The sequence below is a fragment of the Carcharhinus amblyrhynchos genome, chromosome 7, assembly GCF_965287045.1.
Source record: "Carcharhinus amblyrhynchos chromosome 7, sCarAmb.v2.hapA, whole genome shotgun sequence".
Classification (NCBI taxonomy): domain Eukaryota; kingdom Metazoa; phylum Chordata; class Chondrichthyes; order Carcharhiniformes; family Carcharhinidae; genus Carcharhinus; species Carcharhinus amblyrhynchos.
In genome coordinates, this window is record NC_137330.1 from 40,813,606 (window position 1) to 40,841,572 (window position 27,967).

At 37.1% G+C, this 27,967-nt stretch overlaps 1 protein-coding gene across 6 annotated transcripts in view; it reads right to left on the bottom strand.

The window, feature by feature from the left end:
• Nucleotides 1–5,696: 5,696 nt before the first annotated feature.
• fam49a (family with sequence similarity 49 member A) overlaps nt 5,697–27,967 on the bottom strand; it is a 216,162-nt gene continuing 193,891 nt past the window's right edge. For 4 of the 6 annotated variants that reach the window (XM_080192182.1, XM_080192180.1, XM_080192183.1 and 1 more), the window contains 10 exons: nt 22,480–22,558; nt 18,196–18,317; nt 17,507–17,612; nt 16,742–16,878; nt 16,569–16,646; nt 16,357–16,473; nt 14,173–14,252; nt 12,534–12,660; nt 11,011–11,081; nt 5,697–8,708 (listed from right to left, as the gene is read on the bottom strand). In XM_080192182.1, coding sequence (XP_080048308.1) covers nt 8,639–8,708; nt 11,011–11,081; nt 12,534–12,660; nt 14,173–14,252; nt 16,357–16,473; nt 16,569–16,646; nt 16,742–16,878; nt 17,507–17,612; nt 18,196–18,317; nt 22,480–22,549 — 978 coding nt within the window. In that variant the 5' untranslated portion in view covers nt 22,550–22,558 and the 3' untranslated portion in view covers nt 5,697–8,638. Of the gene's footprint in view, nt 8,709–11,010; nt 11,082–12,533; nt 12,661–14,172; nt 14,253–16,356; nt 16,474–16,568; nt 16,647–16,741; nt 16,879–17,506; nt 17,613–18,195; nt 18,318–22,192; nt 22,273–22,479; nt 22,559–27,967 lie in introns of all 6 variants that reach the window. The other 2 variants (XM_080192179.1, XM_080192184.1) reach the window with 1 other exon arrangement.

A 27,967-nucleotide genomic window follows, 5' to 3' on the forward strand; every position in this document is an offset into this window, starting at 1 on the left:
ATTTCAATTTTATAATCTGAAAAGATTATAAGGCAATGGCTAGGATTCTCCAGTACCACTGCAGTGATTTGGCTGAGCAGCAAATTCTCCATTCTTGCTGGCAGCGGTGGAGGGGCATACGAAACCAGAGATTTTGGGCCAGTGGGGAAGATCCTTTTATCTGAATGACTGATTGACAGTGCCTGTAATAATAATGAATGTGAACCTTTCCTATTATAAGTGGATGCATTTTATTGATTTGAGGTTAATAATTCAGAGAATTAAACGAGGTTTCCCTTTTATTAGTAAAATGCTGTAATTTGTTTTAAAACCTATTGAAATACGTATCAACTTCTCAGAAATAATGCAATGATTTAAAAATTATACCAAAATACCAAGTTCCCAAAATCAGATTAACAGAACTTTGTGCATGTTACTCTTTGCATCAAGGCGTATGAGACTTTACTTCAGCTCAAAACATTATTTTTCCTGCGCGTTTCCCCCAGTGCATACCAAGAGTCAGACGCAAATGTCAAACATCATGGGGTGAAGTTTATGGTTCTGGATAGGGTGTGGCAGGCTGACTGAGATTCCCATCAATTCCTCCCCCCCTGCCCACCCAATCCTCAGCCCTTTATACAGCTCAGTAGAATAGGTTGCAGTCAATCAATGGCCACTGAGTGGGAAGCCAAATAATTATAGCAGCATAGGAGCGCTTTCTGGTCACAAACTCTTTCCCTTGCTCCCTTCCAGGTTTGCAGTTAGCATCAAGGCCAGGTTTTCATGCCCATTTTTAAATGCCACACCATAGTAAACTCTTCTGACTTGAGTTAATGTACTCAAGCAGCACAGCAGCTGGGAGGATCACCCTGATATAACAAGTAATATTGTCTTGATTTTTTGTTGTAGCTACATTTACACTGCAGAATGAGTAGCACCTCAGTGAGGCTTCTGAGAATCAGCAGTACAGGTTGGCTTGTCATGCAGCAGAGAGGTAACTTTTTATTCATTTACAGGACATGGGCATCGCTGACTGGCCAGTGGCATGGTGGCAGAGTGGATAGCACTGCTGCCTCACAGTGCCAGGGATCTAGGTTCAATTCTGGCCTTGGATCACTGGCTGTATGGAGTCTGCATGTTTTCTCTGCGTCAGCATGATTTTCCTCTGGGTGCTCTGTTTTCCTCCCAAGATGTGCAGGTTAGGTTAATTGGCTATGCTAAATTGCCCCTTGGTGCCAGGGTGACTAGCAGAGTAAATTGTAATGGATAGGGCCTGGATGAAATTGTTGTCAGTGCAGGTTTGATGGGCCAAATGGCTTACTTCTGCACTGTAGGGATTCTATAATTTATTGCCCATCCCTAGTTGCCCTGAGATTGATACAACTGAATGGCTTGCTAGGCCATTTCAGAGTCAACCAATTTCAGAGTAATGGCCAGTATTGTAAAGTTCCTTGCTATCATAATCTGTCTATATCAATCATTTGGAAAATGAAAAAAAATTTTAAAAATTGTCATTAAAAATCATATAGACACTGCCATTTTAGGCAACAGAAACTGCTGGTACATTCAACCATGGTCCTGCTGCAAGAGCTTGTTCTGCCATCCTTTGTGCCACCACATTTTAAGAGAAAATATCCCAAACCATTTTTGATCTGATGCACTGAAATTCCAGCAGGCAATACAATATTGAGGATGATTGTAACTTAGTTTTTGTATGAATACTTCAGGATAAAGTCAATGGATCTCAATGCTGGATTTACAGAGTACACATTTGTCAAAAGTCTATTTATTTTCAATATGGCAGCAAGATTGCAAACTCCAATTTAGCTGCTGGACACAAATTAATACCCCTCCATCCATCACGGTGCCTAATAGTTCCTGAGATTTAGAAATTGCAAAGACCGAGGATGAGATTTGAGATTGTCCAGGTCCCTTGCAGCGTGTTTTCTGGTGATAGAGGTGGCTAACCATTGGCTGCTGGTGGGAATCTTCTGATCCCATCCTGCTGCCACAGAAGCTGCTATCAGCCACTTCTTTGGGACTAGCGAATTGGACCAGAAAATCTCCTTAAAGTAACAGTCACTGGAAGGAAATGAAAATTTATCTTTTCACTGGTGGGGAAGCTTCTAGAAATAATTATTTGGGATAGAATTAGTAGTCACGTAAAAAAATGTTGATTGATTAGGAAGAACCAGCAAGGATTTCTAAAGGGGAAATAGTGTTTAACTGCTTTTTTTTGAAGAGGTAATATAAAGGTCATTGAGGGTTGATGTGGCATACTTGGACTTTCAGAAGGCATTGAATATAGCTCCACACAACAGTTGAGAAAAGTTATAGGTCATGGAATAAAAAAGACAGTAACAACGTGGATATAAAATTGGTTTAATAATAGGAAGCGGAGAGTAATGGTCAATGGATATTATTGAGCTGGAGGAAGGTTGGTAGTACATAAGAAATAGGAGCAGGAGTAGGCCATCTAGCCCTTCGAGCCTGCCCCGCCATTCAATAAGATCATGGCTGATCTGTCGTGGCTCAGTTCCACTTTCCCGCCCTCTCCCCATAACCCTTAATCCCCTCTCTTATCAAAAACCCATCAACCCGCGTCTTAAAAATATTTAGCGAGGCAGCCTCCACCACTTCAACGAACAGAGAATTCCAGAGATTCCACCACCCTTTGAGTGAAGAAGTTCCTCCTCAACTCCGTTCTAAACCGCCCCCCCTTTATCTTGAGGCTGTGCCCCCTAGTCCTACTGTCCTTTCTGAGCGGGAAGAGTCTCTCCACCTCTATCCTATCCATCCCATTCATCATCATATACGTCTCAATGAGATCTCCCCTCATTCTTCTAAACTCTAACGAGTACAAGCCTAGTTTATTCAGCCTCTCCTCATAGCTCAACCCCCTCAACTCTGGTATCAGCCTAGTAAACCTCCTCTGCACTCCCTCCAAGGCCAAAATATCTTTGCGCAGGGATTCAGTATTGGGGCCTTACATTTCTTGATATATATTAAGGATCTACATTTTCGTGTGCAGGGGACAATTCTAAAGTTTGCAGCTGACACACAACCTGGAAGTATTATAAACTGTAAGGAGGACAGTGTGGAACTTCAAAAAGAGACAGACGAGTTGATGGAGTGTGAAGATAGGTGGCAGATGAAGTTATTTGCAGAGAAGCGTGAGATGATGTATTTTGGCAGGAAGAACATGGACAATGTAAAATAAGGGGTACAGTTCTTAACAGGGCGTAGGGATGACCTGGGTGTATATATGTATAGATCATTGAAGGTGACAGGACAAGTGGAGAAAGTAGTTAATATTGCATATGATATCCTGGACTTTATTAACAGGTGCATAAAGTATTCTTCCATTATTAGGGGCAAGGAGGTTATGCAGAACTTGTACAAGATGCTGGTTAGCTGCCAGTCAGTCTCGACATCATGGAAGAATGTGAACACATTGGAGAGAATGCAGAAGAGATTTACAAGAATGATCCCAGGGAAGAGAAACTTCAGTTACGAGGATAGATTGGAGGTTGAGACTGGTCTCCTTGGAAAGAAGAATAAGAGATTTGATAGAGATGTTCAAATCAATGAGAAGACTAGACAGTAGATGGGGAGAAACTGCTCCTGTTCATAAGAGTATCAAGAATAAGAAGGCAAAGATTTAAAGTGATTTGTAAAAGGAACAAATGCGATGCAAGAAAAAGTTCACACAAGTGGTTCGAATCTGGAATGCACTGCCTGGAAGTGTGGTGGAGGCAGATTCAACTGAGGCATTAAATAATTATTTAAATAGAAAAAAAGTGTGCAGGATTATGGGGGAATGGCTCGAGAATGACACAAAGTCAAATTGGAAGATTATATGTTTCTCAAAATAACACTATGACTATTTATTTTGAAAACAATTTCCAAATTCTGATACTGCACAACTATCATAGGATCAGTTTGAATATTGTGTAACATCTCAATTATATATTCTGCTATTTTGAGGGGACTTTGACAAAGTTATCAATTTGAGGAATTCATAAACACAGCAGATTTATTTAGTCAAACAGTGATTGCATTTAATTCGCCAGGAAATGATATAAGATGTGATATCAGAGGACAAATCAATGAATAAAAAAGTTCAGGATTTTCATTAAAGTGGTAACAAGTGTATCCTATAAATACAAAAGAATTAACATGTTTTCAGTTATCTCAATTTATTTTACATCCTTTCAAGCAAATAACTTTTTGATGTTTTACCTACAGCAACTAAATAAAGGTCAGTAGCAGTTTAACAACAAGCAAATTTCTTTACTGAAAAAATAGGCATGTCAACACACAACAGTGTGTGCACTTTAATTCCACAGGTTGCAGTGTAGAAGTGCTACTTGACTGTGGAAGCTGTGGACTGTCACTTCTCAATGGCACTATTATACTCTACAATTGAAACTAAATAGATATTTGTCACAAGTTTCTGATGATCTGCTCAGATAACGTCAGTACTGTCAGCATGAGCAGGCCTCAATAATGCTAAGGAATTTTAAAGTAGGTCACTGTTTTGTGATTGCAAGGGAAGTCTGAACATTCAACTTTTAAAGGCTGAAGTGGATGGTGATGGAATCATTAAAATAGAAATTCCTGAACTCCAACATTGGTTGTATGACACCAATTATTTTAAAAGTATCATGCTTAGATTATGACAAGGCCAACATTTATTGCTTATCTCTTCAATTGCTGCAGCCCAAGTGATGAGGGTATTCCAAAGTGTTCTTAGGTTGGGATTTCCAGAGTTTGCACCCAGCAATGATGACAAAATGACAATCATGCAAGAACTTCCGAGGACTAACAATCTCAATTTGATTTCCATTCTACTCCTGTTGACTTAGTGGGATGGAGCAGCACATTTCTGGCCCAGCCTTCCAACTTGGGCTGAATAAAAAATGTCAGGCAGCGGATTCCTGAGGTTCACCTCGCAGTGCAGGAACTGCTGAAGCAAACTGAGGGGCAGGCCTGACCCAGTTATCCTAAGTGCCAAACAATTTCATGCAGGATTCTAAAACAAGTCTAAGATCACTCATTGACAAATGCAAGAGGCTTAATGCCTGTTTCAGCTAGGTGCCACAGTCACTTGGGCAGGTGCCTTTTGGTATCCCAATGCTAAACAGAATGAAGAAAGCCACTCACCAAAATTGGCTATTGTTTTGTACATTTTACAAATATAAACTGTCTAAAAAGAGGGTTTTATTCATGTGCCTGACTGCATCGCTAAAAATATATTCAATCACCATCTGTGACTTTAACTTTGTCTTTCAGATGCTGACCTGCCTGCTGTTCACTTCAAACATGTGTTCTGTGTGACATATTAGCAAGTATTTCAGACAAGTTTTACAATGAGTGCCTGTCAGATTTCTGCTGCAATTAGAAAACCAATGACCAATATTTGTTTTGTGCAGTGCACGTAATACTAACCCATTTTTAGGTCATTTAGACAACAAAAGCATTTAATAACTTTATTTTTATGTGAAATGAAAATAATGTGTAAAATAAAGCTGGTTTTGAACATGGTAACTGTTTGTGAAAAGGGAAAAATGAAATTAAAAATACAAACCAGTATTTTAGTAAGCTAAATTCTGAATTTGCAAATTCCCTGCATAATAATGACTTTTGAAGAAGAATGCCCACAATATAGTGTGGTACTTTCATGTTGCTTTAAGGAAGGACAACAGTAAGATAAATTGATTTCTCATTGTTTTTAATCCATTTTAAGTTAGAATTCAAAATACACAGCAATATACAATGTGTCACAAACAATATCAAAGCTTTTATTACTCATATTAAACTGCAACAATAAATCATAGTGGAATAAAATAGCAAATCTCACCTAGGATGAACACTGTTTTAGTACTATGGAACTGAAGTGTCTTGCCACCATTTAAAAGGCTTGATCTTTAAACCAATGTCCTAACTCAACAGTTTAAAGTGGCAATATTACTTATTTGGGGAATGCATTTAAGCCACATTTCCATTTTCCAGTGCATTTAAAATACCATTCAAAAACAGAATTTTGCCAAATAATTCCTCTGAAACTTATATTTAATGCTATAATGTGATGATCATGTATTCACAAAAGTTGCTGACTTTCTAATACTGTGCTTGCAACTCTGTAACTTTAGTTAAAGGCCGCACTACAAAATAAATGCTATGATAGTTATATTTCATTAGTACTGGAATTGAAAGTCTATGGGCTTACAAGTAAAATGTTTGCCTGTTTAATAGGGATATTCTTGAATCTGATATCATAATTAAACCCAAGCCAACATACTACTACAAAATACAATGACCGTGAGTCCTTTTTGACATCTTACACTGCAGTAGTATTCACCTGGCTCAAATCGGTCACAGTGTTAAACCGTATCAAATTTAGTGGCACAGCTCTCAAGGCACCTAACATTGTGTTGCCAAATGGATGCAATCTGATGTAATTCACTTTCTTGCCACTTTGCCACTAAATTCTGTAGATTATTTATACAAGTGTTAACTTGTACCAGTGATGTTGGTAACAATCCATGAAAATATTTTCATTTTCCCACAGGCACGCAATATTAATTGCTAGAGTTGGACCAACATTGCTACCACTCTTGGTCCAGGCAACTCTGCTGCCATTTTCCAAATAAAATACTTATTGCCATGGAAATAACTGAACATTTCTCGATTCGTAACTCATTTTCTAGTTGTGTTTTAAGAAAGTAAAAATCTTACAAAATTTTAATACTCAAATAACTCCAACCTTATACCTTTTGCAAGTTACTCCATATGTAAAGAAGAGGCCTCATAAACACATACAATGCTTCACACTAAAGAGTTTGAGCGTTTAGATTGCCAATAAAAATCAAACCAGCAAACTTTAAATTTGCTCTCATTTTAAAAATATATTCAGAAGAATAAAGGGCTATTTGAGTTAGAATCTCAAAAGTATAATGTGCAAGTAAAATATAATGCTTGGAGGGGGGAATTCATACTTGGTCCAAGGATATTTTCTTCAGTTCATAATGGTGGCTAGTCATCTGTTCAGGGAGATGAGAGCTAGCTTGCATGACCAAATAGGCAGCCTATAAAATCCCTACTACCATTGTTACCCTAATAAAAAGATACAATTATTTTTTAAATTTAACAATGATAAACCTGTGGTATAAATAGAATACATCGTTGGCTCGGATGTACTATTATTTATATTTTCACACATGATGCTGATTATTCATGAGTTCATCACCTGTGGATTATTCATTCAGCCACATTTATGGAAACAACTATTACTATATGGGTTGCTGCGACACATTCCCTATTTGCAGAATACAGGTATGATAGATTATGTTAAAATTCTTTTTAAATTGCATTTAATTTATGTGTACTTCATTCACAGAATGCAACACATGAAATTTTATTGCTTGTATAAAAAATATGCTGAAATAGAAATATAGTTTTGCACCAGTGAAGGAGTTAAAGAAACAGACCCTCTTCTTATAGGTCTATATCATTTCCCTTAAAGTTAATTTGTTCATTCTCCCTTCCTTTCATTTTACTTCCCCTAGTTTTTTTTGCGGTTATAATTCCAGATTTAATATTTGTTCTCGATCATTAAATTTTTTTTTAATAATACTTTGTAACACTCTTCTATATAACACTTGGGCAGAAGATTGATTTATCAGCTTGTAGTACATATTTGGCAATGACTGGAATTACATTCATCTAAAAGCATGTGACCATATGCCAATGTTACCTCTTGCTTATCATGTATATTTATCTTTTTGCATGTATATTGTATTCCCCTTTTGCTTAACTGCAAGTGCACATAATGGGAAATGCACAACTTGATATATTTAAAATGCCCATTAAGTCCAGACTAGACTTAGAACCTTACTTACGTGTTGTGAAGCTCAGAAAAGAAGATCATCTATAATCCATTAATGGCCTGATTTGAAATGCTAGCACAGAAATGATGCAATTAAAATGGTATGGCTTTTTAATGTTACTGCCTTTTTCAAATTTCATATTCTGTTCATTTTTATAATGACAGTTGTGCTGGGAGAGTGTAAAAGTAATTCTTAAATTCCTTGCTGCAGGCTAGTGAAAGAGATGATATCTCTTCAAAGCTCAAAAGCATGTTTCCAACCAAACATGAGCACCAGATGGAACTAGGTGCAGATCTTGATGATCTATGCCCATAGTAGCTGACTGACCAAACACATGTAAGACAATTTGAAAAATCTGCAAGCTTGTGTGTTGATCTTTGTCACAGTAAGAACTGTTTCCCTGAATGCTAAGACACTAAACCACTAGCAAAATTTACAAGATTAGCAGATGTACCAGATCTTATAGTAATATAGAGAAATTCATACTGGAGCAAAACAGCATTGTACATCAATTCTGCCAAAAACAAACTGCACTTTGCAACATCAAATATAAGGCTGCAGGTATGCTTCATATTATGCTATGTAAAAATAAAAAACAAAATTGCCATTCACCAATTTTATTATAAAGGTCTTTCTTCATATGTTAAGTGATGAGGAGGGAATGGTTATGGTAAATAAGACAAATAAGTATTAACACCAACTTGTATTAAATTATGTAAACATGTACATCTTCTGAGGTCAGGACAGAGATCCTCTTGCCCAAGGAGTTACTGAACCTGAAGCATGGTCCGAATCTGTTTGGATGCTGATTCATCATTCAGGTGTCTTGTGGTGTACCTATGAAATATTCAATAATATATTCATCTTATTCAACAAACCAACCAACCATGGTAAACAAAACAATGCTTAGCAAGCCAAGATTTTCAGTTACTATTGTGAGGATCTTTGCAGCACCAGGAACTAAAATATTAATTTTTACTTATAGCATTTTTTCTTCTTCCTATGTACTGCAGCACATAAATAAACACCATATAATGCAGTATAGTTCTCAGGGATTTTACTAAAATACAAAAAGATATAGGCACCTTAATTTTTTATTAAAAACTATTTTTCCATTTATTCCAGAATTTCTTTTTACATTGATAAACATCTTTGCCAAAGTTTGAATAGAATTTGGATATACATAAGGTGCAATATAAATATCAAATGACTCAAAAGTAAACCACCAAAGACACATGAGGCTCTGGCAACGTTCATTAATTTAAGGAGTCTGGCTTTAAATCAACTTTAAAACAAAACTGTTGATAATCCCTTTCAGATGGGATACCAAGAAATAGCTGCTCTGGAAGGGAATTCTATACAGCAGGGTGCCCTTCTAGAGATCAGGTCTGAAGAACATAAAAACTGGTGCAGGGCCCTCAAGCTGGTTCCAGCATACTACTGATGTCGTATCTGTACCTTAATTCCACCAACATGCCTTGGCTGCAGAATTACACAACAAAGATTTAGCCCATTCAATCCCATTATGATTTTAAATTGATTAGATGATTCCTCAACTTCTATTCCAACTAATATTGCTCTGCATTAAACAGGCTGAAAGGCTGGGCCAACCCTGCACTGGCTATTTCCGGGGCCCTAATCCAACTTTATGCCAATCAGAAATTGACTGCAAGGCTTTAGGGCTGCTGTCCTTTAAGGTTGGAATTCTTGCCTCCAAAACTGCTGCTCAATTGAAGGCCCCAGCTCTTCAATCCCAGAAACATCACTGGGAGAGGTGGCCAGGACAGCTGGTTGATAATGACAGGGAGTTGCTTTCACAAGGACTGATATTGTCACCATTGGGGCCCCTAATGGGCAACAGTGTTCACTTACCCCCTCATCCGCTGGCAGCAAGGCTGCCAACTTTTATGCCATTGTCACACTTACAAATAAGTGTGATGGGATTTATGGATGGGGTTTGCCCATGTGGCGGAAGGGGTCCCTGTCTCACTGGGTTGCAAGTGACAGCAGAAAGAGGTTCTTGTGGCCTTTAATTGGTCACCTAAGAGCTTCAAATTGTCCCACCACTCAGGGAAACAAATGGAAACAGGAGGATGACAGGCACTCCACCATTGCCCTTCCTACTTTTCCTTTCAATTTTATCCCACCCAACATATGTAATACCTGTCCTGAGAGTGTGCAATGCTGCCCGCGGATAACTAAATTAAGAAAGTGCTCCATTCTCGAACAGAAACATTTTTATCTCAAATGAGCAAAAAAATTCAGCAATATCACTACTGTATTTAAAACTGGATGTGTATTGGAACAACTTGCATCTTAATCTGGATGAAAGTCTGCAGTTTGTCTATCCCAAGATATGTTCACCAGATTCCTCAATATACTACAAGTGAAACCCAAAAGCCTGTGTTTTCAAATGGGCTTGATACTTAAATATCACTAACTGCCAGACATGAATCAAGCCGTATTCTTTAAAGCAAATACTGGCTGGTTCAGCAAGGTATGTCCTGCCATCCCTTTTAGAACTCTCATGTACCTCACAGATGAAGTTCAATCCTAAACTTTGCTTCCAGCAATATACACAATATTTTTCTACCACATTTCGCCCCAGTGCATTGACCACAATAAGCTTAAAAGAGTCCTGGGGTGCACTCAAGGCTGCCCTTTAGCGATAAAGAATGAGAAAAGGGAAAAGATAAAGAAACATCAATCTGAAATGCTGTGTGCAGTTCTTATATATTTAGCTGGTAGGAATGATTTTATGATTTTGTTGAAAAGAAAGTTCATTTGCTCCAATGGAATTCTATTGAATGCAACAGTTTAGAATGAAGAATGGGTTTGCTTAAAGTCATACTTGGGTTTCATCAGGTAAATGCATCAGTACAACTATACATGACGGAAAAATTGAGAAGTAATCATTTACATGCCTGAGGGCTAAAGCTATATGGAACTGTTAGATACAAGTATAAAGTAACTAACAATAAAGCAAATTACATTCATTCTGCAGTGAGAAATTGTACAAGTGCGCCTTAATATTGCATCTTAAAAAAACTCAGACCATCCAGAGATCAGAAGATTTAGGCCAATATAAGACGTAACAATCATACATTTTCTAATTGGTTAGGAAAAAAATAGATCTTACCTGAGTGCATTCAGAAGACCCTCCACATTGTTTGGTGGCTGCTCTTTCAAAACTTTTATGCATCCTTTCATCTGAGATGCAACAGAAGCAACATTAAGTAATACTGACATTTAATATATTTCTTTGGTGAAATATTAAACTATCATCTCTTTAGGCTGCAAATGTTTTAATGTAATGCCCAGTTGTTGTCTTTAATATGCTGGAAGGCTTTAAACCATCCATCTTTTTAAAGATTTTGTTTCAAATCAAACATACTCCATTAGAATCTCATTAAAATGCAATCCCATGAAGCTCAAAATTAATCTCAATCTCCAATGGGAATCACCCATTTCCTGATAATGATCTAGATTTCCATTTAACGAACTGAATTTCTGTAAATAGCCTTTACTGTAAATTTATCAAATGAGTTGACAAATCAACACAATTACATAGAATGTGTAAGATCAAAAATATATTGATATAAATGCATTGAGTATGTTGTATTGCATGCATCCTGACACTAACTAAATGTATCTCTCTGGTACATTAGCAAGATACGGTGAGCAATACTACTGAAACACCTTAAGAAAAGGGTCCAGGTACATTTGCTTCATAAAATTCAATCTTTATTTTTTTCTAGATTCTTGCTTTTCCTCCTCTTTCCTATTTAAATTATATTTCCTTCTGTAGAGTGTACCAATGACATTACTTTATAGCCAGAAGTTGGTGCTTTTACATCTAACTAGCTCTCCTTTTCAGGACATTTTTCGATCCACTCACACTGATGCTTAATGCAAACACTATTAAAATGCTGTCTGTTCTTACGTTGATTTAGAAGTTGAACATCAAGTAGCAAATAGGTGGAACTGGTAAGTGATTGGTAACATAAGCTTGGCAACAGGCTATTCCTGTCTACAAAGTACTTGCACCTCCAACTCACTCACAAATTGGAATCCAGTTTTTGATATGGTTGTCCAATGTGTGAAGAGTCCAGAAAGCTAGTTGAAGGGTAGTTAATATTATTTGGAGTGAAATATTACACATATATACCTAACTCAACCACTTCCAGACTCCCAGTTTTCATGAGTGTCTCTTTACGAACATGCAAGTGAATCTATATCATTGAATAGATATAGATTTTTGTTAGGCAAGGGATTCAAGGGTTTTCAGGGGTAGATGTGAATGTAGAATTAGAAACACAAACAGCTCACCCATGATCTTATTGAATGACAGAGCAGGCTCAAGGGGCCGAATGGCCTACTCCTGCTCCTATTTCATATGTTTGTATTGCCATCAGACCATTCAGTGATTGTTAGGTACATGGAGCTTGACAGGATTCAAGGCAGCATTTTTCAATTGCATAAATGAAAGCAAAGGCATAGCTGGTGTCAATAAATATCAACAATGAAAATTAGATTTTGGGATTTCATACTTTGGAACCTTTATAAGCATCATTTATTTTAAGACCAATAAAACACAACAACTTTGTTTCTCATTCTTGTACTATAATGATGCTCATTTTCTCCCAACAAATATTTCCTTACATCAATTTTTGATGTTTTTGCAAACGCTCCCACAGGGTGTACATGATCGTAAAGTATGATGACACCGACCATCACTCTCATACAGAACAGCAGGGTTTCATCATTGGTGAATCTGCTCTTGTACTCCCTTGTTAAAAGAAAAAAGAATAAACTCCAATTGAAAATAATGTTTACAATATTGAATAATTAACTGCCTTACAGTATTTCTCTATTGTTATCAAGAGAAGTGGGCTACTTATGATTCACACATTAGACATTTAAAATTTCTTCAGTTTTCATGATAATGTTGCTTAGCTAATTTAAAAAAAACTCGCTGTCAACCAGTGAAAGAAAGAAACACACATCAGCACATATTTAGCATCTTAAGTTATTAAAAAAAATCATAGTGTGCTTCATGCTTAGATTTTCTAACTGGTACTTTTAAGGTACATGTTGCTACATTTTTTGCTTCTTCATCATTATAATAGACTGCTTTTCTAAACACTTCACTGCAATACAGTTTCAGCACAGTTCCACAGCACAAATGCTATTAGCACAGGCTCTGAATATACAAAGAAGTCAAAAAGGCTAGAGTAATTGTTTGTACATCTCGCTGTTATTTAGCCCCTGACATACATAGTCCTGTGCCGAAAGTGGGTTCTGCACCTGGAAGTCAGTGGCTTTCTAACTTCCATCTTAAACATGCACCTGATGATAAGCAAATTGCTGCCAATTAGTGGCAAAGGCGGGTTATAGACGTTCATCCCACATAATAGGAGCTGGAGGGTAGGATGTTTGGTCTGAGGCTGGAGATCATGACCTGCAACCAAGAACCAGCCAGTCCTTTAAAGGGCCTCCTGGCAAGGTCAGTGTTAGGTGACTCTTTGTAATGTATTAGAGGAGCAAAAGTTTTTTACAAAAGGAACTATGGATTTTGTATTCTATCCAGGTGAGCCAACTTTAATTAGTGCTTTGATCTGCCAGGCATGTGAAGCCCCACTGTTACCCAAAATGTAATAAATCAGCAAGTCTACCATTTTAGTTGTCCATTTTATATTTCCATGCATAGATGTCTGCACCATCAGAACATGGGGAAAAGCACTCCAGAAGCAGCAATACTGCACCTAAGTTCTGCGAGGCTGCTCCTGCATATAGGCAAGAGGAAACATGAGCGGTGGGAAGAGAAGGAACCCCAGGCAGATTCGTGCTGCATGGCAGGAGGAGGGGGAGATGGTGTGCAATATGGATGAGGAGGATCTCTCCTTCTGGCTATATTATTTCAGTCAGAATAGTTGTTAATTGCCCCAGTAGGCATTTAAATTGAAATTAAATAAAGTGGGTGGGTGGACTCTCAGCTTTCTGACACGCCCACATGTGGTATTATCTGAGACTGGCGTGATGACATCAAGAACAGCATCCAATGTCATCACGCCACATAATACGCTTTGTAAAGCGGGAAACGCCCACATTCCACTTCGAGTCATGTGAGGCAATCGGTAGGCAATGTACAAAACATCTGCCATAGATGTTTTACTATTTGTATAGATTCTCTTTTAGAGAAGCCAGAAGCAGTGCGTATAACATGATCTCAAGTCTAATAAACAGAGATGTCACAATAATTTGAAAATATAAAATACTTTCTACTTCTGATCATACTTACGGTGTTTCCAGCATGACTTTGCACACACTAGCCATTGTACTTAAACAATCAGTTGTATTTTCTATTGGTAGAGTCTTGTTCTAAAGAACATAAAAATAAATGATTGCCATTTAAAATATAAGAAACCACCTATAGTGCTGAATGTTTTGCAATATTACCAGAAGCATTCACTGACCAACTGAAAAACTCAGCTTTTCTTGTTACTTTTTTAACGACTACTGACATTTAAGATACTCAGCTTTCAATTACTTCCAATCAGACTGAGTCATTATAGATAGTCCACCATTCTGATTATTTTCCATTTTGGGTGACAGATTTTCTGAGTCTGGTTCCTGAGCATATGTTGAGCAGCTCTGGCTAAGGTTCTTTGTTAAATTTCAGCTTGATTTCCAAAATTTGCAGATTAGGAAATTATATAAAATAGAAAAGCCTCTATTTTTATAATGGGAGTTCACATCAGTGGCCATGATTCAAAATCCAGACTGGGGTCTAGCAAGGTTGTGTAATAAAGAGAATCTCTACTGTGCAGAAGTTCGTCATTTGGCCCAATGAATCTGCACTGACTTTCCAAAACAGCATGCGATCTACGCCAACTTCCCTGCCCTTTCCCCATAATTCCACGCGCATTGATTATAATCAATCAACTTAATCTTTGGGCTGTGATAGGAAACTGGAGCATCCAGTTGAAACCCATGCAGACACAGGGGCAACATGCAAACTCCACACAGTCACCCAAGGCCAGAACTGAATTTGGGTCCCAGATGCTGTGAGGCAACAGTCCTAACCACTCTACCACTGTAATAGCCCCTATATACGTTATAATTTACCTGGCTATTCACCTTATCAAAGATCAACTGCCCTCTGGCGTCAGTATTAAATGTCTGCTAAATGAAAAACTCTTAACCTCAGTTGCTTCCATGCCATAACTATACTGACTGTCAGACATTTATAATCTACAGTTTGCTTAAATCTGCAGTATCATTGTCCACTCCACCAGATTTGCAAGCTACTCCCGATCTCTCCAACTCTGAATATAAGAAACAGCCTGTCCTCAATGTGTTGCCAAAACAAAGCTCATATCAATCCTAACCTGCTCAGCCGAATAGTCTATCTCCCATATTTGTTGGGGGAGATACTCTGTAATAAATTGAACACTTTTCAAACCTTGGCAGCTATCACTCAAAAGGCCACTATTGGTGAGGAGATCCAACATCGATCAGCTGTGTCAGTGCAGCCTTCTACAACAATGTCAGTGAATGTTTGACAATTAAGACCTCCACAAGTCAACATAAGTTCTAGTGTGGAGAGCAGTTATCATCACCACTCTCTACACTGCATCTGGACTGTGCATCAGCAATAAAAGGAGTTTTAGAGAAATTCCATCAGCATCGCTGCAGCATTGTGGAACATCCTGCCCCATGTACTTACAGATGTTTGGGTTAAAAAATCAGTCTGTTCACTCATAAGACGACCAATAAATAGCAGAAACCTGCAACTGCTTGGTAGAAGTCATCCTTGAATCGAGGAACAACCGACATTGACAAACTGGATTTGTATTTATTTCTAAATATATATTTTGGGAAGTATATTACACTATAAACACATTTATTTATTTCTCCTATTGAGGTTCCCTCATCCCCTGCAATATTTCCTTGGTGAAAGATTTTCTATATCATAAAAAGTTCCCAAGAGTAACTTAAAATAACTCATCCGATGATTTGCTTGTTATTCCTCTTTGAGAATTATCTTGCTTTTTTTGTTGTCCTAACACACGAATCATGAACTTTCATTCAACCAATCCCTGGTGCAGCAATCTAGCGTGCCACCTGGAGGTATGGTGCCTCAATGTTGTCAGATATTCATAATAGTTGCATAGTTCTTGTGGATATAGTCTAATAGCAAACTCCTTTTTCTACAACTGCAGAAGTACAGTTAACACTCAGATGAAGTAAGGCTAGTCACCTTATTGTGGGTCAAATATCCTCTGGTGTCACTTCCTAAATGGAACGCTCAGTTGCCTCCATGCCAAAGCTAAACTGACTGCCATAGATATACATGATCTACAGTTTGCATTAACCTGCAGTATCATTGTTCACTCCACTAGATTTGCAAAATAATTCCGCCAGAATAAAGCAATTATTACTAACTTATAAATTAGTTCAGTAACTGATCTAGCATACATACCTCTGATACAAATTTGGTTGTCGCATCACTTAATGTTTTTAGCATTGGCGTAGCTTCTGCATAAAACAAGGACATTCTGTTGGCCATTTCATTGTTTACTTCATTCTCAGCATCTAGCTGCTCAATCAGAATAAAAAGAGCATGGATTAAATTCCAAGACATGCAAATCTATTTCACTAACTACATCTTGACCTATAAAATACTCTACTCACATGCATATTGTTAATCCTGTTACGACTAATTGTCCGTCTGTAATAACTAAAGTCATTCTGGATGGCTGGATTTTTCATCTAGGACAAGAAAACAAAAGGATGTTATAATTTACCATTATTTTTGCATTTTTGTAAAATAAATTTAAAAAAATCAGACATCATGCATTGCTAACCTTAAGTTCATCAAAACGGAGAGTAAAATGCAGAATTTCTGCAAATTGTTTGGCTAGCGCTTGCTCACGTTCCAGATGTTGAGTTGGTGTGTATGGTGGATAGGTCAAAGATTCCAAAAGACTTTGTAATGCTTTTTCTGTGTTGAGAATATAACAATCAGTTGTGAAAGGAGTTTGTATTTTCTAATCATAAACTAAAATTAAGCAATTATAATGAGTTTCAGCAATTGCCATGATTAGGAAACCAGGCTATTCAAAGCTCTAGTTTAGGCAGATTTATCAGTAACAAAAACAACTGCATAGATGCGAGACTAGTTGTGGTCTCAAGGTAGCAATACAATTTTAAAGCAGCTGTAGATGTGAATCTTAGTGCAACCTAACTGTGGATTTGGTTAGGACCTTCCCCGATTTCAGGAACAATGCTTGCATAGACTACCAATAAGAAAGCTAATGTTCATTTATGTGGTGTTCTGAGAGGTTTGCCTGAAGGCTCGAGATGGAAAGCCCACAAGTGTTACTGGTGTCAGCCGTTTACCTTTGCCACTGCTATCACCCAGAAAACCAATCTTCTAGGGAAGTTCTGAACTATCTAATGGCAGTGTTGTTACTTAGTTTGGTTTACAGGGCTGCAATGGATGATGTGTGCCCGAATGGATGCAACTCTGGAAATTAAGAGCGACAAGAAGCATCAGATAAATAAGTGTCGTTGAACTTCTCTTCCCTATCTGGTATAGAGACAAAAAATGGAAAATTCAAAAAGCTTACCCAATCTTATAGAGAATTCATAGAATCTCTTAAGCCTCCCAACCAATGGGCACACTGAACTCCATGCTCTGTCCTGAAGCTGACCATCACCGGGGTTTTGGATTGCCTGGTGTGAGAAGTTACATTGCACAACATTACACTTTAAATTTTTGGCTATTAATAATTTGTGGCATCAGTTTATATGATGTGCACCTTAAATTGCCATGTGACAATACCATTTGATAGAATGCTTATTGTCTTTAATGTCAATATTAGTTCTTCTCAAGTTGAAAACCCGAGCAAGTGTTGTTATTTTATTCCCACAATAGAACATCAGTTCATTATAAAAAAAAAGTAGACTATACATTAAAATGGTAATGCTTTTTTTTTAGGTACTTGAAAAGTACTTGAATATTTTCGTAAGATATACAACATTGATAAATCGAATCACATTTATGTGGACAGCTGGAGCCATAGTACTTTAGATGTTTCATACTATGAGATCAGTATGTTTAAACAGGCTGCATAGCTTCTGAAAAACAGTCAGGTAAAAAGCCAGTTCACACCATAACTTTCTATAGAAGTGTGTTCCATATTTAAATACAGAATGCTGTAACTAATCTTTACAGAAATCAAAATAAATTAAAACTCTGCACTATCATGTTAAAAGTTAATCAACACTTGTATATGATTGAACATTGCTGGCATACATCTCTTATCTCTTGTCCAGCTCCTTTGTAAGCCTGAAGCTCAGTTAGAATGCTTTCAGAATCCTGCAGCACAGCATTCACCTGGTTCCAAATCTCCCGCTCTCCATCTGTGGGTTGTGCATCTACACAAAAATGAGAAGTTTTGGATCATCAAATTAAGTAAATTATCTTAAATGTTTAATTTCACACTATAAAGAGTAAGATTCACTCAGATTCCAACAAGAATGCCTTGGTGATTTTTGAATTAGATGCTGTTAAATGCAGCATGGTTTAGTAAAAGAGTATAATATAGCTGCTACCTAATTTTAAATATTCACATCACGTACATTTAGATAAAGTAAAATGCAAATCTGTCTCTTTGGACCTTTCAGTAAATGAGGAGATTCTTGTAATGCAAATTATTATTCTCTGATGAAGGGTCATGCGGACTGAAAACATTAACTCTATTTTCTCTCTCCACAGATGCTGCCAGACCTGCTGAGTTTTTCCAGCATTTTCTGTTTTTGTTTCAGATTCCAGCATCTGCAATATTTTATTTTTATTTTAATGCAAAGTATTAGTTTCAATGATATTAGGTAGATCAATATTACCTCATATGAATTTGAACTAAATAGAATTTAGACTCGTTACTGATACCAATGTCAGTAGGGACAATGATTTTTCATTTTTCCTATCCATATAGATCAAATTGATCCAATTTTTGTCTCTGGGGTCTGAACTACTGAACTGGCTGGTAGGACTTTTGTTCAAACAAAGATGTGTAGCTGTCAGTAGGCACTTCTCTTCATTAGTTCCATTAAGTTTTCACAAAGTGCCCTTTCCCTCTCAGTGATCAGTGTTAAAAGTTTTTAATTCAATTTGAGTAATAATAAAACTTTAAATAATTAAAGTATACATTCTTGCATCAGAGTTAGGCAACAAACTGATGTGTGCCAGAAATGAATAATTACTTTAATTATATTTTTACTAGAATGAATTCAGCAGAATGTTCAAATGGAGTGCCTTGTGTACGAGCCTGAAATTTACTATAAAATCTTGTTACAAGAGGTAACCATGTATAGTTGTGTGGAATTAACTAGTAAGTTATAGATTTTTTCAATTAAAATTTGACATTGGATTTAATTGCAGCTCTTTGGTCATTATTTACCAAGTATTATACTCAGGGCAGTTTTAATAATATTTCATTTGAAAAATTATCAAAGGTAAGGAGATAATAAGCAGTGTTAATTATTTTAATCCCAAGACTGACAACACACACCAGTGGAAAGGAATACCATCAGTGTTCAAATTACCACAAAATAATCCATACCATATGAGGCGCTTAGAATCATATTTTCCCCTACCCATGCCCACCTCATTTGGGAAAGCAGGATAATCACGCCTGCAGACATAGGTTTCAGAGCAGCTCTGCTGCTACAACTCATGTTTGAACAATCCTTTCAGTTTTACCACTCTTGTGGAAAGTTAAAAATCATCAGAATTAGTTATTATCAATATGCATTAGCAAGCCACTTGAAATAGCTAAGATGACTCTTCTCCTCTCCTCATGAAAACTGCCTCTTTTTACATATTAAAAGGGGAAGATGTTGCAGAGCACAAGCAATATTTGGCATGAAGTAATCAGAAAATATGTTGGATGCCATCTCAAATTTAAGCTGCCTGCAGATTCCAATAGAGTACAGTATGTGGTGATAACTGAATATAAATAGAGCAATAACTTAATCACGTAACATAAAATGGTTAGTTTTAATCAATTTTAAAAAGCCCCATTCAAATGTTTTGTGCTTGTCTGTAATTTTCACCTCTTTTACTAGTCATTTTATCTGCATAATATCAAATTTTTTCTGCCTTATTAGTGTAGCTCCCTATCCTACCAGATTCAATAAAACAAGTAAACAGAGAACTGTAATCAATTAAATGTCACAAAAAATAGTGCAGCTACCAAGTCAGTTCCTGTCAATTCTTTCTACGAGCACAAGATAACATTACAAAATGCCTCTCTTGCAAACTTTCCCTTTCTCTAATCTCAAGCCACCCACTTCCCCAACCATTCTTTGGACACAGCCTGTGTGACATCTGCTCCGTGTGTGACTCATCAAACCCAGCATTTTATTTTTTCCTTTTGTTCCTTTGACCTGCCCTGGAAACCAATTTCTCTGAAACTGAACCCTCCAGATTTAACTAGGCAAACAAAAAACAGCAACTTCACCAGTAAATTGCAATTAATCTACAGAAGATTATCAAGCTTCCTGCAAAGTAGTCAATGTTGCACTGATTTATTCGTTTTTATCTTGTTTATTTTAAAACTTGAGTTCAAGAAGTAGCCCAATCTTTAAAAATTTGCCAGCACTGCAACTCAGCATGTATTTAAATACATGTGTATATACCTTCTAATCAACTTTATGTCAAAAAAGCTAAATTAACGAGGTTTGAATGGAATTTGCAATGTGCTAAACAGCATGCAGGAGGACTCACCAGGCCATTCCAATGGCACTTTTCTACTTTCTTTCATTCAGTTTGAACAAACGCCAAATGAAACAATGTAAGGATTCGATGTTTTAAAAAAAAATCAGCTTTTCAAACATTGAAAGAAATAGATCTTTGTACTGGAATTTTTGTGAGAGGAATAAAATGTATCAATGCTCCAATGGGTGTGGTTTATAAATGAATAAGCACTTGATATGTACAAATATAATTTCTGCATAAAATAGGACAACATGCTCCAAAATCTGAGAAGCTTATTGGATTAGCATAGGGCAGTTAGATTCCAGTACGTAATCTATATTCCTGAGCAGCACCTTGCCCTATCAATATAGAAGAGGAACTCTCTACATTACATCAAGCCACAAAGGCTGTGATGTGTCATTTCTGCAAAGTATCACCATATACTGTAGTATACCAACTTAATTCAAATCATGCAGGAATATACAATGCGTAATCAGAATGGAAAAATTGATAGACATCTACATTTTATATTCAAACCTCTTGCAAATAAATAGCAGAATTAAATTTAAGTGTATATTTATTGAGTGATTAGAGACTGCACATTACACATCTCATCTAAAGTTTTCATGAAGCTTCAATGAAATCCCCAAAATAATTAGATGAATTATATAATCGTAAGTGAAGAACTGCAGTTCCACATGGCAAGCCTTACCGTTGAGCACATTTTTCCACACTGATATTAGATATTTGACTTGCTTTTTAACAGCATATACTAAGTCAACCCAAGCTAAATAATCAGAAATTCCAGTTGAAAAGTCATGCATTGCATAGTGTCATCCAAACATCATCAAGGGGCATGCAAGGAACAAAATGCTACTATCATCAATCTATGACCTTAAAAATCTGTCTGATGTTCATCAACAAACCATCATCCAATTTGTCAGGCAAAGTAACTTGAGACTACATACAATACTTTTCCACATATAATTCCTCATACTAATTTAAAATGTACACAATTTAACAAAATGACAGATAATTAAGCACACCTTTCTTTGCATCAAACAATAAAATGGATCATGGACAAATGATAACATTTTGATTTGCTACAGGACCTAACAAGTAGCAAGCTATTCAATGAGATGAAAGCCATAAAATTTAAAATCATATGCCCAATCAATGGAGTAAATATTTTTAATTTTAATAGAAGGAAGCTATTTTTAGTTTCACACAGTCAAAGTGTCAAGTCTTTAATTTGGTAGTTTTCATAAAACAGAGTCAGATTCAATTCCAATCCAAATGACTATAACTACAATTGCACCTTCACTAAACTTTGTGATTTGAGCTCCTTTTATATTAGAAGTTCTATTATTGTCCTTGGTTGGAGTGTCAAGTAATTGTGAAGCAACTGCCAAAAATGAGAACAGGTTTAGGGAAGGTGCAGTATTGTAGATGTCCAAACCATTCTAGTTCCTTTCACACCCCAATGTCTTCTATGCTACAGGCACATGCAGAGAGGTTTTATGGTAAAAGCCAAGCAAGAGTCTATTCTCACTTTCAAAGTCAAGAAAAAAATTTGGCCCTTGATCAAACTCTGTGCAAGTGAGAACTTTTAGAAGATTCCCCATTTGGCTCCTGAAAGAGAAGAAAGGGAAGAGAAAGATGCACTACGTGGTGAATATTAAAGACTTTCGGAGGGGAAATATGCCACCAACTTTGCTCTGCTGGGAGAAGTGAATTATTTCCAGAAGTAGTTTCTTCTTCAACCACATTTTGTGTGAAGGGTTTGATTTAAAACAGCTTAGGCTTACGAGTCCATTGTTGCCCGGCAGTACAACTTACTTTCAAAATCCAGGAAAAAATGTGGATAGTTTTCAATCTCCCTGGTTAGGACCTTAAGCAGATTACCCATCCCAGCAACCTGATTAAAATGGAACACATAGTTTAAACAAATATTAAATAATGCAGAACATTTAACAGGCGTAGCTGTGAATTAAATTTAAAAGTCAAAGCAAAATTATACAGTTAATACTTTTAATGTTGAACACTCTTCATACAAAAACTATTATTTCATACTAACAGCTTCCCATAGAGAGCTTATGGTACACAATTTAAGCAGTTTCTATATTTATCACATGTTTAAAAACAAATAATTATACTGATCAAGATCATTTTGTTCAATATATAGATTATAGCAAGCCATGTTTAAAAAAAAATTGCTGAGAAGAAAAAAGAATATAATCTGAAGGATATGACATGGAGATGCCAACATTGGACTGGAGTGCGCAAGTAAGAAGTCTCACAACACCAGGTTAAAGGTCAATAGGTTTATTTGGAGCGCTGGTCCTTCATCAGTTGGCATTGGTAGGGAAACAATGGTGCAGTGATTACTGAGAGTGAAGGAAATCAAGTTACGGGTAACGTATTAGCATGAATAGAGGACTGGAAAACTAACAGAAAGCAAAGAGTGGGGATAAAATGACCATTTTTCTGGTTGGTGATCAGTGACCAGTGGTGTGCCTCAGGGATCAGTGTTGGGACCTCAATTGTTTATGATTTACATAGATGATTTGGAGTTGAGGACCAAGCATACTGTGTCAAAATTTGCAGATGAGTGGCAAAGCAAAGTGTGCAGAGGATGCTGGAAGCCTGCAAAGGGATTTAGATAGTCTAAGTGATTGGGCAAGGGTCTGGCAGATGGAGTACAATGTTGGTAAATGTGAGATCATCCATTTTGATAGGAATGACAGCAAAATGGACTATTATTTAAATGGTAAAAAATTGCAGCATGGTGCTGTGCCTTGGGACCTGGGTACTCTTGTGTAAGAATCACAAGGAGTTAGTTTGCAGGTGCAGCAGATAATTAAGAAGACAAATGGAATTTTGTCCTTCATTGCCAGAGGGATGGAGTTTAAAAACCATGAGGTTATGTTGCAACTGTATAAGGAACTGGTGAAGCCACACCTGGAGGACCTAGTGAATCTTCTCTGCGCCTCCTCCAATGCCAGAATATCCCTTCTCAAGTAAGGAGACCAAAACTGTACACAGTACTCCAGGTGTGGCTTCACCAGTTCCTTATACAGCTGCAACATAACCTCATGGTTTTTAAACTCCATCCCTCTGGCAATGAAGGACAAAATTCCATTTGTCTTCTTAATTATCTGCTGCACCTGCAAACTAACTCCTTGTGATTCTTACACAAGAGTACCCAGGTCCCAAGGCACAGCACCATGCTGCAATTTTTTACCATTTAAATAATAGTCCATTTTGCTGTCATTCCTATCAAAATGGATGATCTCACATTTACCAACATTGTACTCCATCTGCCAGACCCTTGCCCAATCACTTAGACTATCTAAATCCCTTTGCAGGCTTCCAGCATCCTCTGCACACTTTGCTTTGCCACTCATCTGCAAATTTTGACACAGTATGCTTGGTCCTCAACTCCAAATCATCTATGTGATAGTATGGGTAGGATACTCTGTCAGAGGGTTGTGGCAGACTTGATGGGCCAAATGCCCTCCTTCTGCACTGTAGTGATTCTATGATTCTATCAATGATTTTATAAACTTTATGGGGGTGGGGGGAATTGACAATTAACATAAATACTTAAATGATGAAGAAATTGGATAGAGCAGGGACAAACAGATTGTTTTCAACAAGGGGTCTAGAAAATCTTACATGTCTTTGTAACATCCCAAAGCACTTAATAGCCAATGAAGAATGTTATAAGTGAAGTCACTGATGTAGTGACATGGTAGTCAAGATGATAGTGTTTTTTTAAAATGGTTATAGACCAAGCTGAATACCAATCTGGATTGGTTGGGCTGACCAGTCTGCTTCTGAATTGTGACTTTTATGAGATACTTCGAGGCTGACCATATGGATTTTATCTATCCTTGCAGATGTTTGGGAGTGGGCAGTCCAACACCGTTCCAGATAACGCTGTCAATTTGTATAGTAGGAGCAGGGTTTTTTTTGCCATGTCTTAGTTTACACCCCTCTGTGAAATTTGTCAAGGGCTGCTTTGTGAGACACGTTACAGCTGACACTAATAGCAGCTTTACTGCAGTCCTTGCTAGGTTGGACACAACTGGGAGTTAAGGAAATGGGAACAAGCACATCAGTTAGATGCTGTTAGCTTGGTACATACATTATCTTGTTGCTAAATTTACTGCTGCCTGGCAAATTTGGAATAGGCAAAATTCCAGGCAGAAGAATATTTGGGCACCAATCTGCTCCTTTGGAATGAATGATTTGAGTCACTCCCACTTGAGCACTCAGCTAAGCCACGTGTTTCATATTCTATAATTAACAGAGAAATTCTGAAAGTGCTCCAAGAAAAAGTTTCAAATTGGAATCCATGTGTACACATGCCAAATTGAAAACTCAAATCATAGCATACAAACAAAAAAATGTTCTAATTAAGGCCCATGATCAAGGCAACTGTTTCAAAGAAAGAACCTCACACATATATAGCATCTTCCATGGCCTCAGGTCTTATAAAAGTGCTTTAGGAAAAGAAGTGTAGCCATCGCTGTTATGTAGGAAATTCCTCTGCCAATTTTTGCATAGAGCAAGGTTGCACAAATAATAAATAATATTATGACAAAATTATCTGTTTTGATAACATTAGCTTTGAGATAAACAAAATATAAAATAAAACATACAAATAAAACAAATAAACATTGTTTGGGGTGGTGGTGATAGTGTTGAAAGCTTCCCTGTTCTTCGAAATAGTGCTGTGGGATCTTTTCTGCCCACCCTGGGGCAGACAAGGCCTTATCTCATTTAAAAGATTGTACTCCTGATAGTGAGTGGGGATAGAATAAGTTAAATACTTACTGTTACATTGGATTTCAAAATTCTTAGTGTTTCAGTTCACATTCCCAAAATTAAATTTGATTACCTGCAAAACAATGCCTTTCAGTCATATTTAACTCAATGCCCCCCGCCCAACCCTGTCAGCAGAATCCTTCAAATAAGTTTGGAGGATTTTAAATAAAAGCAGGGTGGAAAATATGAAAAGCTGCACGTAGATTTGGAGAGAAAAATGGGGTGGTGGTGTTACAGTTCACTTGGAGTCCATTTGCTTTGGCATATTTTACATGCATGATGTAGTTTTGAATAGAGATGGCAGAGGCTCCAACTTTATTTACATCAAATGGCTGATCAGGAATCTTCTCCATTGTTACCACCTGCCACTGACATGTATTGGAAGGATTTGCAAGTTGATAATCTGCAAATTATGAGTTGGAGTGGGGGCTACTTGGGTCAAGAAGGGTGTCAGGTGGGAGACATTCAGGTTGGTTGGGGAAACAATGGTGTGGTGTGGGGGTATTAGTTGCATAGTTACCCAGACTAGCATATTTCTGTGTTAATATTTCCCAGGTAAGTATTCAGGTAATATGTTAGAATTGACCAAAGTCTCCAACTCTGGCTCAGAGCAAGAGGCTTCTTGAGAGAATGCCATGAGCAAAGGGAATTGCCCATCAGAAGTTCAAACTTTTGTGTCGAGACTTCAAGGTCCCAAAGTACTTCTAGCAGGGTACGTCTAGTCTCCAATGATCTGGAAACTGAAAGATTTGGGCATTTATTTCCATAGAATGGAGAAGATTCCTGGTCAGCCATTTGATGTAAAGAAAGTTGGAGCTTCTACCATTACAATTCATTGTTCAAAACTACATTATGCATGTTAAAGGTGCCAAAGCAAATGGACTCAGTGAACTGTAACACCACCACCACATTTTTCTCTCCAAATCTTTGTGCAGCTTTTCATATTTTCCACCTGCCTTTACTTAAGTGAACCAAGTAAATGAAATAAATACCGAAGCAGAGGAAGAAGAAGTCTGATCATTGCTCAAGAACCTTTAAATATTTTTATAATTTGTTTTTAAGTTCGTTCTAGGTACGTGAGGGACAATGGTAATGCCATATTCACTTCCCAGAGCTATTGGTCCTGGAGGCATTAAGAGTCAACTATGAAGTGAGGATCTGGAGTCACTTAGCCACACCAGGCAAAGGGGGTGGGCTTCCTTCCCTGAAAGACACTGGATCCATAGTTTAGTTTTTAACCACAAGCTTACTTTTCTGCTGGTAACATGCAATACAGGATCTTTCTTTTCTTGAAGATAACTCTTTGCATTTACCACCACACTATACTGGCATTGATAAAGAATTTTAAAAAACATTTTTTTCTAACATTAACTTGAATGACAGTTTAATGCAAGAATTTCTGAAATTCTGTTCAGGATGACCAGGCCATGGCAGGAGACCAATTTCTATCCTGCTGAAGGTATTCTGAATTTGAAAGTGGAAATTACTGGGGGTGATAGGATTGTTTGAAAGTACTTGGATATAATTTTTCTCAAGTATTTTTAAATTAAATGTGATAATGCCACAGTTAAAACAACAGACAGAAATATGTTAGACATTAGAAAGAAGTAATAACGCAACCAGTAGTAATTTCTGCCTTGCATTTGAAATGTAAAAGATTTTTTGATTTGATTGATTAATTGCCACATGTATGAGAAGAAACTACTGATGGAACATAAGATTAAATACAGTTGAGAAAAAACAAATTACTATCATTGTTCTCTGAAGAAATGTAGACAGAATGCCTACTCCATGATATCTGGTGTTTATGTTTATATACTTAGTTTCACCAAATTTCTATGTAAAACAAATTTAAAGTTCTATATTACTTGTATATAGGTCACAGCTTAAATCTTAACTTTTTACACTTAAACCATACATTTTACATTCAAATAGATGCAGTACATTAGAAAAGTTGGTTTTAAAAAATTCCACTGCAGAGGTTTGGGTAACAAATACAGCATATTTTGAGGAAAAAACATGTTCATCTCGGGTGTGGTGGGTGTCTGGAATTAACGGCCAAAGTTGGTGGTTGAGGCTGAAATGCTCAATGTATTTAAAAACTACTTGGCTCTGCATCTGAAGGGCTGTAACCACAAAGGCTATGGACCAGGTTATGGAAAGTGAGATAGAAATGAATAGTTAGTTTATATTTTTTCTTTTTTTGGCTGGCTCAGACACAATGGGCTGAATGGCCTCTTTCTGCATCATGACATTTCTATGGCTCCATGGTTCTGCTGCATAAACCTTCCTGCAAATCAATATTGTTGCTCAAGACATTTTTCAAGAACATGCTGTTCTAGAAACTATAAAAATTCAAAAGGAGTGACAATGGCCGTCTAAATTTTGTCAACGTAGTTTGCTGGCCATCACATTGATACGGGAGCAACTTCATTCAGTAGCTCCTTATGATATTAACAGCAGCAACAAGACTGGTTTAAACAGAGTCTAAAGA